Raw genomic sequence first — 17,740 nt, 5'->3', positions numbered from 1 at the left:
CTAGCATAGGCACGGACCCCAAAGCCTCCAAAAACTAAGAGAAAGAAAGGCAGCCTAGCTTTTTATTAAATGGTGGTTAATGTTTATAACTGGCTACACTGCTGTGTATGACAGGGGGAGTCAGTCTGCCCTTATGTAAACATCAGGCGAAATCCTGCCTTTCCTAGGATCCTGGCATGGAGGGAGGTGCTAGGGTACACCTAGTGTTCAAAAAATGCAGAGACATAATGAAGACATTCAGATCCGTACTGGCTGTTCTCAGAGTAGGAAATGTATCCAGCAGGAGGCTGGCTCAGGAAAACTACTCTTAATGTGAATCAGATGAAAGCATCCTTAGAAACAGTCTAGTGTGGAAGTCTATGCGAGGCATGTTCATTTCAGTTGAGAATCACACATAATCCAGCATTAAAGAGCTACTTAATCACTAACAGGAGAGGACAAAAACAAAAGTTTTCCTGACAAATTTCGGATTCAGTGTCAAGTAGGAAAGGCTGAGAATCCAGTCATTAAAGAAGGATCATTTTAAATTCAAATCCTTTTGTTTTTAGTGTGGGTTGAAGATAAATGGAGGTGAAATCGCAGTGTTTGCCTCGCGCGCAGGCCCGGGAATATGCTGGCACCCATCCTGTTTTGTCTGCTTCACATGTAACGAGCTGCTGGTCGACCTCATCTATTTTTATCAGGATGGAAAAATTCACTGTGGCAGGCACCATGCTGAACTGCTCAAACCACGGTGTTCAGCATGTGATGAGGTAAAAAAGTTCATCCCTTAACACTGGAAAAAAATAAGCTTCTAATAAGCCAATATTCCACTGTTCACATCTAAGCAAAATAGAACTATCTCCTGCTTTTGCTCCGTTTGTATATTTTTAAGATAACCCTGTGTATTCATACAATGGAATGTTAGCTATATATCATATAGCTAATAAAGAGAAGGCAGCAAGGGTTTTTGTGTGTTGATAAGTAAGATGTCCTTGATGGACTGTGACAAAAAAACAAGTTGCAAGAAATGAATGTAGATGATCTTATTTTTTGTTAAATAAAGGGAACAAACCAAGATTGTATACAAATTTGTATACACTCCGAAATGGTATAGAAAGACACTGTTAACAGTGGTTACCCATGGAGTATGTGGGAAGGGATGGTGATGTGAAAGGAAATTTTTCCCTTAAGATATTTATTTAAAAGTATTTTAGATTCACAGAAGAGTTGGAGCTATTACAGATAGCGCCTAGAAATACCTCTCCCAGCTTCCCCTATTGTTAACATCTTTACATAATCATGGTATATGCATTAAAACTAGTAAGTTAACATTGGCATAATACCATTAACTGAACTATAGACTTTATTCAGATTTCCACAGTTTTTCTACTAATGTCTTCTATTCCAAGATCCATTCCAGGGTACCTCATTGCATTTATTCTTTTTTTCTCCTTAAATCTTTTCAAGGATGTGCTCTTTGAAATGTTTTTGAAATCAAAAATATAAAAAATTAGGTCTTGAACCTAGAGATGGCCACCAGATCAAACAAAGCAGTATCAACACAGGTGCTGTTCACACAGTCCAGCATCAGGATAGCTGTAACTGTGTTGACTCTACAGACATCTTTATAAGTTTCCTGTTAAAACACAGGCCACTAAATTATTTCAGTGTCAGTGTATTCTTAGCTAGATTACGCCCCCAAAGTAGGATTAGGGAGCAAAAATAATGACCAAATGAATAATCTCCAAGGTAGAAATCTGTTTTGGGATTTTGTTTTTTTGGTACTTTTAAAAAATTTTTCAATTACAGTTGACATTCAATATTATATTAGTCTCAGGTGTGCAACAATGTCTGACATTTATAAGGTTTAAACAAGCACTTAGTTTGTCTTCACATTTCCAATATCTGCTGTTGTTTCATAGCTAAATCGAGTTAGATTTAAGCTTGAGGCTATGGGAAACGAGGTTAGCTCTGTGAGTGACTTGGCCTCTAAAATAGCTCACAATGATTTTCTGTCATCCTGTGGTTTCATATTCTTTCTAAAGATAATTTTTGCTGATGAGTGCACAGAAGCCGAGGGTCGCCATTGGCACATGAAACACTTCTGCTGCCTTGAGTGTGAAACGGTCCTTGGAGGACAGAGGTATATCATGAAGGATGGCCGCCCATTCTGCTGTGGCTGTTTTGAGTCTCTCTACGCCGAGTACTGTGAAACCTGTGGGGAGCATATTGGTAAGTCCATAGCCCGGCCTTTCTGTTCTGTCACATTCTCATTAGTCTGTGATTATCTAGTATTTTTTTAATTGAGGTATAATTCACATATAGTGAAATGTACAGATCTTAAATATTTCAGTTCTATGAGTTTCGACAAATGGATATATATATCTATCTATCTATATCTATATATATATATAGATATATATATAGTCAATTCTAATTGTTATTTGAAGAGTTATATTCTATAAATTCACCTGAATTATCAAATAATGAACCATTGCTCTTGGGGGAAATTCAGGGATAGGTTCCTGTGAGTCCCTGGTCACATATATTGTTGATTCATTAACATTGAACTCACAGCTAAGAGCACTATATATAACTCGTGCCTGAACGAAGCTTATCTAACACACATATTTTCTCTGTAAGGCACATCACAGTCTTCTTGCACTTAAGAACACTAGACAGCACTTCAACACTCTGCTTGGCGGCTATTTAAACAGCAAAATCAACAAAAAACACAAAAATCCAAAGAAAACTAAGTAGACCACGAATATGCCATTGGATTAAAGCCTGAGGGCTGAAACGAAAGGCAGAGCGTCCCCTTGTTTGCCTTCACCTGGAAATGTGTGTGTCAGTGGACTCAGATTGTTCACCACTCTGCACGTCCCTGAACGATTATTCACAAATACAGACTTTGTGAATAATCAGAACTGTACCCGTGGGATTCACAACGCTGTCAAGAAACAGAACATTTCCATCACCTGAGAGTTCCCTCATACCCACAGTTCTGTTCCTTTTTCTTCTGTTTAAAGGTTGAACTATAATCTATTATTCTATCCTTTCTCAAAACAGGTGTCGACCATGCACAGATGACCTACGATGGGCAGCACTGGCATGCTACAGAAGCCTGCTTTTCTTGTGCCCAGTGTAAAGCCTCTTTGCTGGGGTGTCCCTTCCTTCCCAAACAAGGTCAGATTTATTGCTCAAAAACATGCAGCCTTGGCGAAGACGTCCATGCCTCTGATTCTTCCGACTCCGCATTTCAGTCTGCTCGATCAAGAGACTCCAGAAGAAGTGTCCGGATGGGCAAGAGCAGTCGGTCAGCGGATCAGTGTAGACAGTCTCTCCTTTTGTCCCCTGCTCTAAACTACAAGTTTCCTGGCCTTTCAGGCAATGCTGACGACACCCTTTCTCGGAAATTGGATGATCTGAGTCTCTCCAGGCAAGGAGTGAGTTTTGTCAATGAAGACTTCTGGAAAGGCAGAGTAGAGCATGAAACCCCAGAAGACCCCGAAGAATGGGCTGAGCATGAAGATTATATGACGCAGCTCCTCCTCAAGTTTGGTGATAAAAGCCTCTTTCAGCAGCAACCCAATGAGATAGATATTCGAGCCAGTGAGCATTGGATATCTGAGAACATGGTTAAAAATAAGACCGAGTTAAAGCAAAATAACCAGAGCCTTGCAAGTAAAAAATACCAATCTGATATGTATTGGGCACAGTCACAGGATGGACTGGGAGATTCTGCTTATGGCAGCCACCCAGGCCCTGCAAGCAGTAGAAGGCTCCAGGAGTTGGATCTGGACCATGGGGCTTCAGGATACAATCATGATCAAACACAGTGGTATGAAGATTCCCTGGAGTGTTTGTCCGATCTGAAACCAGAGCAGAGTGTTCGGGATTCTATGGATTCTTTGGCTTTGTCTAACATCACAGGTATGTAATCTAGAGATTAGGTGGTATTTGAAAAAAAAGAGCCACTAAAAAGTCTATTCTGAAAATTATAGTTCAGCACTAAAACTGTAGACAAGGGAAGGAAGGAGGAATTTCTGTTAAACGTCAAACACCATAGCAAAACAAATACATATATGCATGTGTGTGCACATTTATATGTAAGATTATATATATATAAAATCTTAAATCTTTTTGGAAAGGAATTACTCTTATTTTAAAGAGGAGGAAATCAATTTATTTGGATAGTGGAGTCTGCATCTGTTTCTGAAAGATAGTGTACTCTTTGGATTGTGCTGTATAAATTTCATGTTCTTAAGATCAGTCTGTGTACTTTATAAGCGCATAACATTTTTTGTATTTCCCTGAATTGCCCTATAGCAACAGATAACTCAAAAATAGCTGAATATTTTTTACCCAGATTATAACATTATTTCACTTTAATGTTTTCAAAGCACATTTATATCAGTTATCAACATTTTCTCATTAAAATGAACTCGAGTTGTATAGAGTATGTATCATTGCACTTTTGAAATGAGGAAACTTGAATTATGAGAGGCTAAATGCCTAACTTTACAGAGGTTTTTCTTTTTGTTTTGTTTTTTAATTTATTTAAATTAGTTTCAAATATGCAGTACATTGGTTAGACATTTTTATATAGTTCATAAAACGATCCCCTCAATTTCTCCCTCCCTCCCCTGGCCCTCCACCTAGCCATCATATCAATGCTAATTGCCTTCCCTCTGCCGTGCTCCCCATTCCCGTGACCAACTATCAACTACCAATTTGTACTTCTCTAACCCTTCACCCCACTCTCCCAGTTCCCCAATCCTCCTCCCCTCCTCTCTTTACAGAGGTTTTTAAAGGCAAGATTAAGCCTAGAACCCAGCCCTCCTGAATCTCGCATTTGCAACAAATAAGTTTTTGGATACAGAAACATTGCTATTGCGTAACTAGTTTTGTCGTCAAAATAATGACATCCAGTCCTTTCATAATGATTATGTTACTACAGTATAGACAGGAAAGGCTTTAGTGGTTGCCCACTGCCAGGAATGACCCTGTGCCAGGTGCTGCAGTGGCAAGGAGGGACAACGACCCTCCTGTTTTCTGTTGGACTTGTTAGAGATAAGGCCTCCAATAAAGGGGAGTTGAGGAATGGTGGGTGAGACTCAATCATTGAGCACTTCCCGTTTTCTCTAGGTCCTTTATTAGACGTTTTAACATTGAGTTTGAAAAACAGACATCATTTGGTACATATAGTGTTAGGGCTGGGCGTTCCTTGACAATATGGGCTGAAAAACAGGCTCCCTTTAGAAAGTATATAGTCCCCACTTGACAACAGTCCACACCAGTCCCTATTGTCACTTCCAGTCTGCTGGGCTACATATTCATTTATCTTAACTTGCCTGGGTCCTATAAAAAAAAGGAGAACAATAACAGTTTTGAGAAAAGTTTCAAAATAAGATTAATCTGGAAATGGATGTTATTTTCTGGGTTGAAGGGGAAGAGGACGGGATGGTGGTCTAGGCCAGAAGTTGGCAAGCTTCTGCCATAAAGGACTAGATAGTACTTTTGGGGCTACGCAGTCTCTGTTGTGACCACTCAACTCTTGTCACTGTAGAGAGCAACCACAGATAACATGTAAGCGAATAGATACGGCCATGTTCCGATGAAACTTTACACATACGCCGTGGGCTGGGTGTGGCCCTTGGGCTGAGGTTTGCTGACCACTATTCTAGGTATAAAGCGAGGAAGACTAGCCTAGGTGTTAGAGGAGGACCATAATGGTGCCCTGTGGGTACAAAGAAAGGGACTGATTTGCGAGATATTCAGACGAAGCAGCCTGGCTCTAATGGATTGATAGGCAGAAGCTTCTAACATGTCATGTTAATAAACTAATGATGGGACTCTTATGAAGAGATTTTAAATTGCTGATGCTCATGCCATGTGTTGTAACTAATGTTTGGCTCCATAACAGCTGGACTCCTAAGAGAGGCTGTGTCCCTTGTATCAATGACAAAATTCATATGCATGTTGGTTTTACCTAATGGGCATTAATCAGATATCAAAATTTGGGAGAATATTCTTTGAAATGCTTTCTTTCAGTAGCTTGTTCATAATAATTGTCAGAATATTATGACTATTGAGAATCACATCTTGTGTTGGCTTTTCTTCTAGGGGCTTCGGTAGATGGAGAAAGTAAGCCAAGGCCATCGTTGTATTCTCTGCAAAACTTTGAGGAAATGGAGGCAGAAGATTGTGAGAAAATGAGCAATATGGGGACTTTGAACTCTTCCATGCTGCACAGGAGTGCAGAGTCCTTAAAGAGTCTAAGTTCAGAGATGTGTCCAGAAAAAATCATGCCTGAGGAGAAGCCAGTACATCTGCCAGTGCTCAGAAGGTCCAAGTCTCAATCCAGACCACAGCAGGTCAAGTTTTCAGATGATGTCATTGACAATGGAAACTACGACATCGAGATCCGGCAGCCTCCGATGAGCGAGAGGACTCGGAGACGGGTCTACCACTTTGAAGAGAGAGGATCCAGGTCTCATCACCATCGCCGCAGGAGAAGTAGGAAGTCCCGTTCTGACAACGCCTTGAATCTAGTCACAGAAAGAAAATACTCTCCCAAGGACAGGCTGCGGCTTTACACCCCCGATAACTATGAGAAATTTATACAGAATAAAAGTGCCCGGGAGATCCAAGCGTACATCCAGAATGCTGACCTCTATGGACGGTATGCCCATGCCACTTCCGATTATGCGCTGCAGAACCCCGAAGTGCATCGGTTCCTGGGACTCTACGGTGAGGATGATGACTCCTGGTGTTCCTCCTCCACGTCCTCCTCCGACTCAGAAGAAGAAGGGTATTTTCTCGGACAACCGATTCCTCAACCCCGGCCACAGAGATATGCCTACTATACAGATGACCTTTCTAGTCCAACTTCTGCACTCCCTACTCCTCAGTTTGGTCCGAGGACGACTAAATCCAAGAAGAAAAAGGGACACAAGGGCAAAAACTGTATTATTTCTTAACCTAGTAGCTGTGGAGATCATGTTTAAACTTAGCCATTAACCACCTTGAATCATATCTTTTTTCTTCCATAGGAAAGTTGCTAAAATAGTTTAAAGTGCTTTGCCCGTGTAAATGAGCCCCCGACTGCTGTTTACAATGTCAGATTAACATTTGGAAGGTGTGATTTCTCCAGTTTACCCTCCCTGGATGGTGCCAGGTTGGTTGCTGTGACATCTTGTGCCTGTCAGGTGCATTACAGTTTTACATAGCTGCTTTGGTCTCCAATCCTTAAGAGAATGTCCTCAAACTATTGAGAGGTGATCGCAGGGGAGGTGGGGGAGGGTATTGATTTCAGAAGATGGAGAACTTCAGCTACCTTTGTAAAGCAATAGTGTTTGTTGTTCCTCTACGCCAGGTTGGCCCAGGTCCTGATTGGTCTGTCTTGTTGTGCGGCATGCACGTGGTCACAATGACCTAGCCAACACTGTGCGTCCCATCCTGCGAGGCCACCTTGTCCCCTTTCAGTCCTCTTTAGCCAGGTAAACGTTGTATTAGCTCCAGCTACAGATCGAAAAAAACATTGCTATTTATAATGTAGTATTTCATAGACTTAAGTGTATTCCTAATTTAACGGTGCAAATATTAATGTACATATTGTACAGTTCAGATTTTAAAGCTGATATTTTTATACCCCTGAATTGCAAGATGTTTGTTACACTGCAGTGCTAGATTTGTTAGGGAACCAGAAACAGCATTTATGGATGAAATGATTGCTTGTATTTTAGTCAGGGTTTATAAGTTTAGATGGTCAAATTTATACTGACTAGTGATGAAAAGTTCAATTTTTTGATTTTTCAATTAAAAAGGCTCTGTATGCATGGTGGGGCTATGTAAATACTCTTTAAAACTATGGCCCTATTAATCTTAAACGAGTGTTATTTATGGGTCAAGCAATGTAAACTGTATAAATGTAAAAACAAAAAACCCCATATATACTCCTGGAATATATGGTAAAAACAAGTAGAAGCTGTTTGGGTGGATGTTTTTTTCCCTTTGGGGATGGTGTGTGGGGGGATGGGGAGTGCCTTTCTCATTTTTAGCAAGGTGGTGATTATCTCATGGGAAGAGACCAAAACTACAAGGATCTGCTTTTTTTGTGGCAGAGGACTTTGTAGATTATCTGGAGAGAGGTTATTTCTCTCTATCCCTCCCTTCCAGCTAATTTGTTGGCCTCTAAGCAGCAATTTTGAAAAGTGGGCCTTCTGATTATCTTTTTCTTTTAAAATCTTTAAATTAGAGGATGCTGTACCACTGACTACTTCAAGTTAATATGAGGTTCTATTTCAAGGGAATATTATCTTGAATTTGAACTCGAGCTGATATTTTGGTGTGTGCCATTCTTGCTCATACATTTTGGTCCTAAATAAGGTCCTAGTGGTATTTTGGACCTCTAGGACGGGATTTAATAATAAATAATAAACTACATACCTTTCTGAACAGAAATCTTTGCAAACATATTCAGATGACTTCCACTTTGTCTCTCTGTTCAGGCACGATTTATTTTGCCATTCTTCTGTCAGTAACAGACTACCATTTGACTCCTGTGTATCCACTGCCCCTACTAGTAGGTGAGAAATTGGACTTGAGGCAGAGTTGTCTATCTACTGGAATGGGCAAAAGCTGTTAAGCCTTGGGTAGGGGGGACATGAATCCAGTAGGTAAACCAGTAGTCAATAGCATCCCTTACACCCATCCCTGGATAAGGGCAAGACTTTGAGCTAGACACAAAGAGCACTTGACTCAATAACTATCATTTCTCTGGCCTCATTCATTTAAAAACTGTGTCAGCAATGAAAAGGAAATGCATGCACGTCGTAAAAAAAAAAATTCAAACAAGACAGCAAAGTGTCTCCTTTCCACTCTTCATCCTCAGTCCCTCAGTTCCCCTCCCCCAAAGTAACCACTATTATCCAATTTCTTGTGTATCCTTAAGATGTTAAAGCAAATTTATACAAACATACCTCTTTAAAACTGGTAGCAAACTATACACATTGAGACTTGCTTTTTTTACTTTATATGCGGATATTCACATTAGTGCATATAGGTCTGTTTCATTCTTCCAATGACTGCATAAATGTTCCACTTTTCGATATACCATAATTTATTTAACCAGTCTCTCAGTGATGGACTAAAATTTCCTCATAGATACCTTATTCTGTACCCGCACATATGCACATCAGTTATGAGCAGCATAATTACTAGAACAAAGGTTATACATTTAAAATTTTGATGGATATCAACAATTTGCTTCCAAAAGAAATTCTCCTGATTTACATTTACACTAACAATGTATGAGAGTGCTATTTCCATCACAATCTCCCATAACATAGTAACAAATTTGTTGATTTTGAAAAAATTTCCAGAATCTAATGTTATAAAGAGTGGGCATCCTTTTAGAAAAGACAGTTGTGATGTGTTGCTTATAAAGGATGGATAACAAATAATAAACAGGTAATACTTAGTTTGGGGAGACGCAGGTATAAACTGAAGTCACTGTCCTCAGTTTTCAAGTCATTCTCAAAAGATTAGTTGCTTTTATTTTTCACTCTATTCATTTTTTTTCATTTCCTTATATAGAGGTTATATAGGTTGCCAGTGGCTCAAAGAAAATGCAGAAATATTTATTCACAATGATAATGTAAACTTTAAAGTTTTTAAATCTTGGTTAGTAGAAATAACAAGGCTGTACAAGGGAAGAAAGGGAAGCGACTGCCTTACGGTTCTATAAGGAATTGGCAAGAAAATTAATCACATAGTTGCTAAAAGGTGTTCATAGATTTAGTTAACAAGACTGCAGAGTATCTGGTCAGTCACTAAATGCTAGAATTTGATCCCAAGGTGTCAAATGTTAAAGCACTGCCTCTAATCACTGTGGGTGAAGCAGAACCCTAATGGTTGCATTTTCCTCACTTGAGACCAAATCGGAGAACGTTTTGCTTGAGACCCACAGAAGAGCACTGAAAAATGTCAACAGGGAATGCCTTTTGTATATGTTATGTACCTTTGAGTTGGCCCCTACTCCTGGCAACCCTATGAGTGAGCAATGGCCACAATGTCCTGTCTTCCACAGCCCTGCCCAACTCCTATAGACATGCCTATGGCTTCTTTCATGGAGTCAGTCCATCTCATATTTGGTCTTCCTCTTTTCCTGCTGCCTTCTATTTTTCCCAGCATAATTGTCTTTTCCAAAGAACCCTACCTTCTCGTGATGTGCCTGAAGCAGGATAGCTTCAGTTTTGTCATTTTTGCCTCCAATATTTCAGGCTTAATTTGTTGAAGGACCCACTCGGTCATCTTTCTGGTGGTCCAGGGTATCCATAAAGCTCTACTACAACATCATCTTTCAAATCATGTTTTTTCCTGTCGGCCTCCTTCATTGTCCCAACTTTGGGATCTGTACATAGTACCTGGGGATACGAGGGTGGAGATGATCTTAGGCTTGGTCTCTAATGACACATCTTTGTTCTTAGTGATCTTTCCTGATTCTTCCGTTGCCCTTCAGACTCAGCCTTCTCTTGATTTCTTGGCTGCAGTGTCCATGCGAATTAATGACCAAACAAGGTAAGCAAAATCTTTAACAACTGCATTATTTTCATTGTCTATGTTAATGTTGTATATTTCTTCTATAGTCATGATTTTTATCTTCTTAATGTTCAAATGCAGTCCTGCTTTGGCACTTTCTTCTTTCATCAAAAGTCATCAAATTATTGCTACTTCCTACCAATAAGATGGTGTCATCTGCATGTCTTAAGTTACTGATATTTCTTCCACCAGTTTTCACTTCTTATTCCTCTGATTCTAGCCCTGTTTTTCGTGTATGTTCTGCATGCGGATTAAATAAATAGGGAGGTAAAATGCACTCTTGTCTGACACCTTTGCCTATAGGAAACCGTTCTGTCTCTCCATATTCTGTCCCGACAGTGACTTCCCGTGCACAATACAAGATACACATCGGGACAATCACGTGGCGAGGCATGCCCAGTTTTTTCAGAGCAACCATAGCTTTTCATGACCCTCACAGTCAAAGGCTAAGTAGTCTATAAAATGTGGACTAACCTAAAATTCTTTGGAGCACTCCTTTTAGCTCTCATTAAAAGAGAATGATTCATTTTGTATATGCATTTACTATCCTTGACACTCTGCTTTCTAGTTCCTGAGTTTAAAAAGTACCAGAAGTAAAAGGAGATGTCATTTGCTTTATATACATATCATGGACTTTCTTTAAAGGGTAGCAACATTGGAATGGACACCTAAGACTGCTAGATTTCCCTTGTGGCACGTGTGCTTGGCCCAGCTTGGTCCTTAGGTGGTGATAGGACCTGGATGTACTGGTATGGACGTATTTTAAGAGTGCCCAGAGGATCTCAGCATAGGCAATAAATTATTAACACAGTGTGGGCGTACTTTGGTGTACTGAGCTTCTTTTCTAACAGACACTTGACTACTGCCATGGAAAGGAGAACCGGTGTTGCTAGACCTTCAGATATTTCAAGAGAAACTGGGAATATGAACTTCAGTGAAATCTGCCCAGCTTTTAGGTGCTAGCAACAAATCCAAACATTTCTGAAACACCTTGAACAAAATAAGCGCGCTATCGGCAAGTCTCCAACAATTCAGGAGCCTGAGGCTGATTCCTCTTAAGAGCTGTCCAGGGGGCGGCACCACTAATTACTGTCTATAGACATACAAGTGACCTTTTTTGGATACACAAAGAAGAAAAATTATTAAGATTAAAAAAAATTACACTAAGAGCCTCATTATCAATTCAATGCTAGTAACACAATTATGATAAAAATCCATTTTAATTTGTCAAGTGAGAAAATTGCTAATTGCCTAGTTAAATTCTCTAGCCCTTGTGGGGAACTATTTAGAAACAAGGCATACTCCCTTAGAGTCCACATGGGTTTTCTGCAACCTCTCAAACATATCAGGAAGGCTTCGAGGTAAACTGGGCTAAGGAGAAATAAGCAGGAACAAACAATTTTGCATCTCTGAGCTTACATTTTTCCAAGGTCAGAGAATTGTGAACTTTGCTGGGGGAGTTAAGTTTAAGGGTGGCTTTCACAAAATGGTTTGGGAAGGAAGTGTGGAGGAAAAGTAAGACACTGAGTATACATAGACTTAGTCACCAGATTAGAGTCAATTTATTATTTTTTAATAGACCCAGCTTGCTGGTCAAGAATCCCCATTTTAGGGATCAATTTTAGCCTGAACTTCTTGCAAAGGAAATTTCACACCTGTACTATATGTACACGTGTGCTGTTATGCCAACTTTAGAAGTAACTTGCAGCCCATTTTCTGGAAGCATTTGACTCCAGACAACGTAAACAGTTCCATTAAGAATGTGAAACTAGTTCTCTTAAACGCTAATACTTGTTTTAGCATTTTTAGATAAATGAACCAAGCAGCTCCCATTGGAAAAGATGATTACTAGGCTAATATAACTCCACTAGAACATACTGGACTCAGGAGTCAGGAGATGTACGTTAGGAGACGCACCTCTCTCATTAACTCGAGCAGGTTAAGTGCTCTGACCCAGTTTCTGCTTCTGTACAATGAGAGTGCCAGACCATCGCAAAGGTTTCCTTCTAGCTTCAGTATTCTGTGGGGACTGAACTGAATTTTTCAGGTCAGAAAAACCCTCACACTCAGCACAGTGTTGTCTCCCTTTTCTGACTCTTGCACTTACCAACATACTTGGCCAGAAATCCTGAAAAGATGATCCCTCCAAACACCATGGCTCTTGGGAGTTGAGAACTTTGAAGAGAGCTGGCGCTTTTTTATATTAATGCCTTGGGATTCTGAGTGGGCAAGAGATTAAACTAAGTCATGTAAAAGAAATGTGGGTATTATCTCCCCATCAATGCACATGCTTTGAGTTGGCTTTAGCTTCATTAAGTAGACAGTCTGGAGGTTGTAGAGTATGTGAAAGGTAAGATATTTTCCTCCCACATGTTTTTTCTCCCCAGTTACCAGGATGAAAAGTTAAGATTTTTTCCTACATCTCAGAGAGCTGCTATGGTGGCAACCTTAGTCTGGAATCTCCAAACATATTGTAAGCAAGGCTGAAAAGGTTAACTATGTTTAATTAATCTTGGTTCCCAGAACAGGAGAGTTGAGTCACCAGGTTTATTCCAGTTAGATAGCTCTTCCCCAGCTCCACCAGGGGCCCAGATGCAGCACCCCAAGAGCTGAGTCCTGAGCTACACTGTGGCCATGGGGGCTGGAACCCTACATGCTTCTTGCTCCTTAACAACTATCCCTTATGAACTTCAAAGGTATTTTCTAAAATAGCTCCAAAACAGAAGTCACAGGAACCAATTCAGAAGGTAGTAGCAATTGAGGATAAAGTGACCACCAGGCTTTTCCACTTCTTCCAAGAAAACTGAGTTTAGAGTTGAAAGATGTGAGTAAATCTCTGGCTCTGCCGCTTCTGGCTATGTAACTTTAGAAAAGTTACAGCGTCTCTTGTCCTTGAACGCAAAACGAGAATAAAATCTTCATTGGCTTATTACATGTAAAAATGTGTATTAAAGACACTAGAATGTGGTTCTAACCTTGTTTAGACAGTGAAATAACTGAAAAACGTAGTGCTTCTCAGAATCCTATATTCAGTGTATTAAACCTGAAATACATTTAAAGCTACATCCAATATGGTTCCCTAGAGTCTACAGAAGTAGCAGAATATGGTTTTTAAAAATGGTAAATTCCTGCCAGAGCAGGGCTAGCCCCACACCCCTGTCCTCAGCTTACCAGCTTAAGGATGTCTCCCCTTCACTCAACGTTCCCACCTCAGGACAGAGGCAGGGCATGAGGGCCGTGGCCGCCTGGCTACTAAGCTGCCCTAGAGGATGAGATGCTGAGAGAGCTCTGTCTCTCCTCTTGGACCCTGGTGTGATCAGGTAGTTCCTACGTTGTAAAGGTGATTCTCACATGAGACTCACCTCTCAACTGAGTAAGCCTTGCAGTGTTCAGTAGACCACCACCCACTGTGATGTCATTGGGTGGCACTGGTGGGAGCACAAGCCTGTGGCACAGCTAAAATTCAGTCCTGTCTAGGAAAGGAAAGGGAAACAAAAGCTTCGGCATAAAAGATACCTCAACCTGATAAGCTGCAAGTCTGATGGACTGCATCTTCTCTTATCTCTCTCTCCTCTCTCTCCTCTCTCTCTCTCTCTCTCTCTCCTCTCTCTCTCTTTCTCTCTCTCTCTCTCTCACACACACACACACACACACACACACACACACTCGAAGTTTAAGACCTTATCCAATTTTACTGATAATGGCCTATCATTAGAACACCATTTATCTGTGGATGCAGAGCTCAAAAAGCAATGTGCTATAGAATCAGGCTGTCTACTGCTATACAAATGTGCATGAGGCTTTAATGGTATTTCTCATCATGTGACATTTTAAATACAACTTGAAACAAAACCAGTGGACTGGCAAAGCCTTTTAAATAATCAGTCGCCATTACTCCAAGATCAACTATTACAATGGAAATGTGAGTCTGGTGCAGCCTGCCAAGGGCCAACTTTAGTGAAGCTAATCCTCAATTGTCATTTCTATTAATTTGAGAAAAAGGTGGGCTGCTAACAAGAAACCAATAATGTGGCTTAAACAATAAAGACATTGATTTCTCTTTCACATAACAGTTTAATACTCCATATGGTCATGCAGAGATCCAGGCTCCTTTCATCTTGTGGCTCTGCCATAAATCAAGCCTGAGCTGCTATTGCTACTACTTTTGGGAAGGGATAAAAGAGAGCATGAAGGAGGAATATCCATTGTCCCAAGAGTCCCAGACCAGAAGGAGCAGTACTTCCACTTGAATTCCATAGGAGAGAACTTAGTCTCACTTGGTCACACCTAACTGCAAGGGGAACACAGCAAATATAGTGCTAATGAGGCAGTAATGTGACTCAATTTTGACTCCATTACCATGCAAAAAGGAGAGAATATATTCTGCTAACTACCTTAGTTATTAGTCTCCTTCTTCCTATATCACTGAATTGGGTAATATCAGTGCTCTCAAGAGAACTGGCAGAAAGGAAATGATAAATGTACCATGCATAACCCACAAACCTGGGTGTAGCAAGCGGATTGTGGCCATTACTCACAGGAGTGTCAGGTGCCAGCCTCGGCAGTATTACAGCTGCAAAGCCACCTGGGTGGCCGGCTGTCTGCAACATTGAATACTGTCTACCATAAATACTTCAGGGATGACCAGACCACTGCCTCCAAAATTGCTGCCAAAGAACTGTCAGTCTTCCTTGGGGTTTAGGATCTCTTGCAGGAAACTCAGAAATAAAACTGAAACCACTATATAATATTTTGGCAGTATAGCAGAGAGCTCTCTTGTGGGGATCCAGCCTCTCCTTCCTTCAAGAGGTTCTGGGTCTATGAACAGACTGAGGGCTGGAAAGTGGTTGAGGGGCTGTGAGAAATCGACCATTTTTGGAAAGAATAAATACAAAGGTAATATTTTCAAGCATCATTGTTAAGTAGGAGATAAAGGACAAAGCTACGAGCATTCAAAATCCTTCATATTCTGCTTTCAACCCACCTTTTTCTACATCTGTCCCCTATCATCTTCCCCAACCAGCTTCAGTCACACAGGCCGATACCTTTCCCTCTTCCTGGACTTCTATTACTTCCCTTTCTCTACTTGAATAAGTCCTATTCAGGGTCAAATTTCACTTCATTTGTAAAGCCTCAACAAATACAAGTACCTACAACATTCCAAACTATGCTAGGAACTGAGGTCATGAAGACAATGTGGTTCCTGAGCTCTCCAGAGGTTACTATAAAGATGTAGGATTTTAATCTTACAATTCTCTGAAACTCGAACTCATAATTACACAATTACTGAACACTACTTTGTGCTCAATTTTATGTCGTTTAACTGTTTTCTCAGATATCAAGACTCCCCAAGTCACTCAAGTTAATAATTTCTCAATTCTCAAACTTCATTCTGCTGCTGATTAAGTGAATTGAACACTAAGGAGTAATCTTGAAGTAGTAAGGAATAAAAATCTATATTTTGGCAAAACACTTTGAGCCTGTTAAAGAGAAAAAAAGACAATCTAATTATTTAAACCCAGTTGCTTTATTTTGCACTTTTAAAATTCACAAAATGCTTCAGAATATCTGCTTTCCCCCTGTTGATCATCAAGGCTTTATAAGACAATGAAATTTTTATCACATCAATTGAGCATATTCAAAAACAATGGATAATTTACAAATTTTTTAAATCAAGAACATTTTGCAAAATACACACTCTCATACATATCTGAATTAATCTAGCATAAAACTAGACCTTAAAAAAAAAAAGACAGATTTAACACTGACAAGCCAACCAGAATAATGCTGATGGAAGGCTATAAAGAGCTTTATATGTTGAATGTAATTTGGGGGAAGGGGTGAAGAAGTAGTTATCTGTTTAACCTACACCTAAATGCATCTATGAGTAAAACTTCTATAGTTTAATGAATTTCAACAAAGTGAACAACTCCTTTTCCTTTATGGTAGTTTCTCAAATTTTATTTTTAAACTTGTGACATCTTGACTAAAGAAAATGAATCCTGGAATTAGAACATTTAAGAAGAAAAACATAGGAGCAGGGAAGAAACAAGATCAGTACTTCCTTAGTCTTTCTAAAGTGGCTGTAACAAAGTCATTGTTCATATTAGAGAAGAATACCAGAGATGCTACGTGGGGTTTAGTTTTGGCTTAGGTACAATATGTAAATGGCAAAAATCAAAATTCATATAGGAAACTTAAGAAAATAATTGTTGCCTTCAATTGGTTTTTACATTTGTAGAATGGCATAATACATATTTTGAGGCATCCATTATAGGATCTGCTAAAATTATTTATACTGCTATTTCCATTTTTAATAAAATTTTTATCTACTCTGGGGTAGCTGTTTAGATAGTATCAATAGAGGCCACTGAAAATAATGCCAGAATTCAAGTGAGAAAAGAGTGGAAATGGAAAGAGGATGGGAGGATAATGACATTGGGTAGTAATAACAAACATGATTTTTAAGGTTTCCTAACTAACGCTATAAAGTTACATATTTTGGCTAAATGCCACACTCGGCAGCTGGAAGTAATCAGGAAATGAGTGGAATATCCTAATCGTCCCAGTTAGATTCTTAACTAACTCGTAATTGGACCACTAGCTCATGAAGGACTGTTTACATAGACTGCTTGGTTAAGGGTAGTTGTTCTAGGCTTACTGTCTACTCTGCTTTGTTTTCTTCCAAAAACATTTGGAGGGTTAAGAACCCCTGAAAAGGGCAGCTGAACAAAGAACCTGTTAGAATACAAACAGTTTAACAAAGGCATAATCTATAAGTGATTTAATCATGGATATGTTATCAATCACCTTTCTCGAGATGAGCCTATTGAAAAAATGAAATTCTACTACTCCCTCATACTCTAAGTGTTTCTCTATCACTTAGAAATTTTAAAAGAAATCTCAACTTTAAAACAGCCCTCATCTTTCACCTCAAATTGCCCCTCACTTTAGTCTTATATGTGATATTGTTTAAGACTCATGCATGAGCCAGAGTAGTCAGGAATTTCAGGATTATTTTAATAGGAGACATTAAGTTCACTTAGAAAACAAATGTCTTTTAAATATTTAAGTGCTCTATATTACCACAATGAGAATTATACTCAAAGCAAATATCCTCTAAGATAGCGAAATATTCAGTTTATTTGGATCT

The 17,740-nt window shown here is 39.6% G+C and overlaps 1 protein-coding gene across 6 annotated transcripts in view; it reads left to right on the top strand.

Annotated features, from left to right (window-relative positions):
• Positions 1-16,338, top strand: part of PRICKLE1 (prickle planar cell polarity protein 1) — a 109,312-nt gene extending 92,974 nt beyond the window's left edge. For all 6 annotated transcript variants that reach the window (XM_023535460.1, XM_011368167.2, XM_023535461.1 and 3 more), the window contains 3 exons: positions 2,028-2,214; positions 3,052-3,915; positions 6,109-16,338. In XM_023535460.1, the coding sequence (XP_023391228.1) occupies positions 2,028-2,214; positions 3,052-3,915; positions 6,109-6,965 (1,908 nt within the window). In that variant the 3' untranslated portion in view covers positions 6,966-16,338. The remainder of the gene's footprint in view (positions 1-2,027; positions 2,215-3,051; positions 3,916-6,108) is intronic.
• The last annotated feature ends 1,402 nt before the right edge of the window (positions 16,339-17,740 follow it).

This window comes from Pteropus vampyrus, unplaced genomic scaffold (genome assembly GCF_000151845.1).
Source record: "Pteropus vampyrus isolate Shadow unplaced genomic scaffold, Pvam_2.0 Scaffold140, whole genome shotgun sequence".
Lineage (NCBI taxonomy): Eukaryota > Metazoa > Chordata > Mammalia > Chiroptera > Pteropodidae > Pteropus > Pteropus vampyrus.
This window is presented reverse-complemented; position numbering and strand designations above follow the sequence as displayed.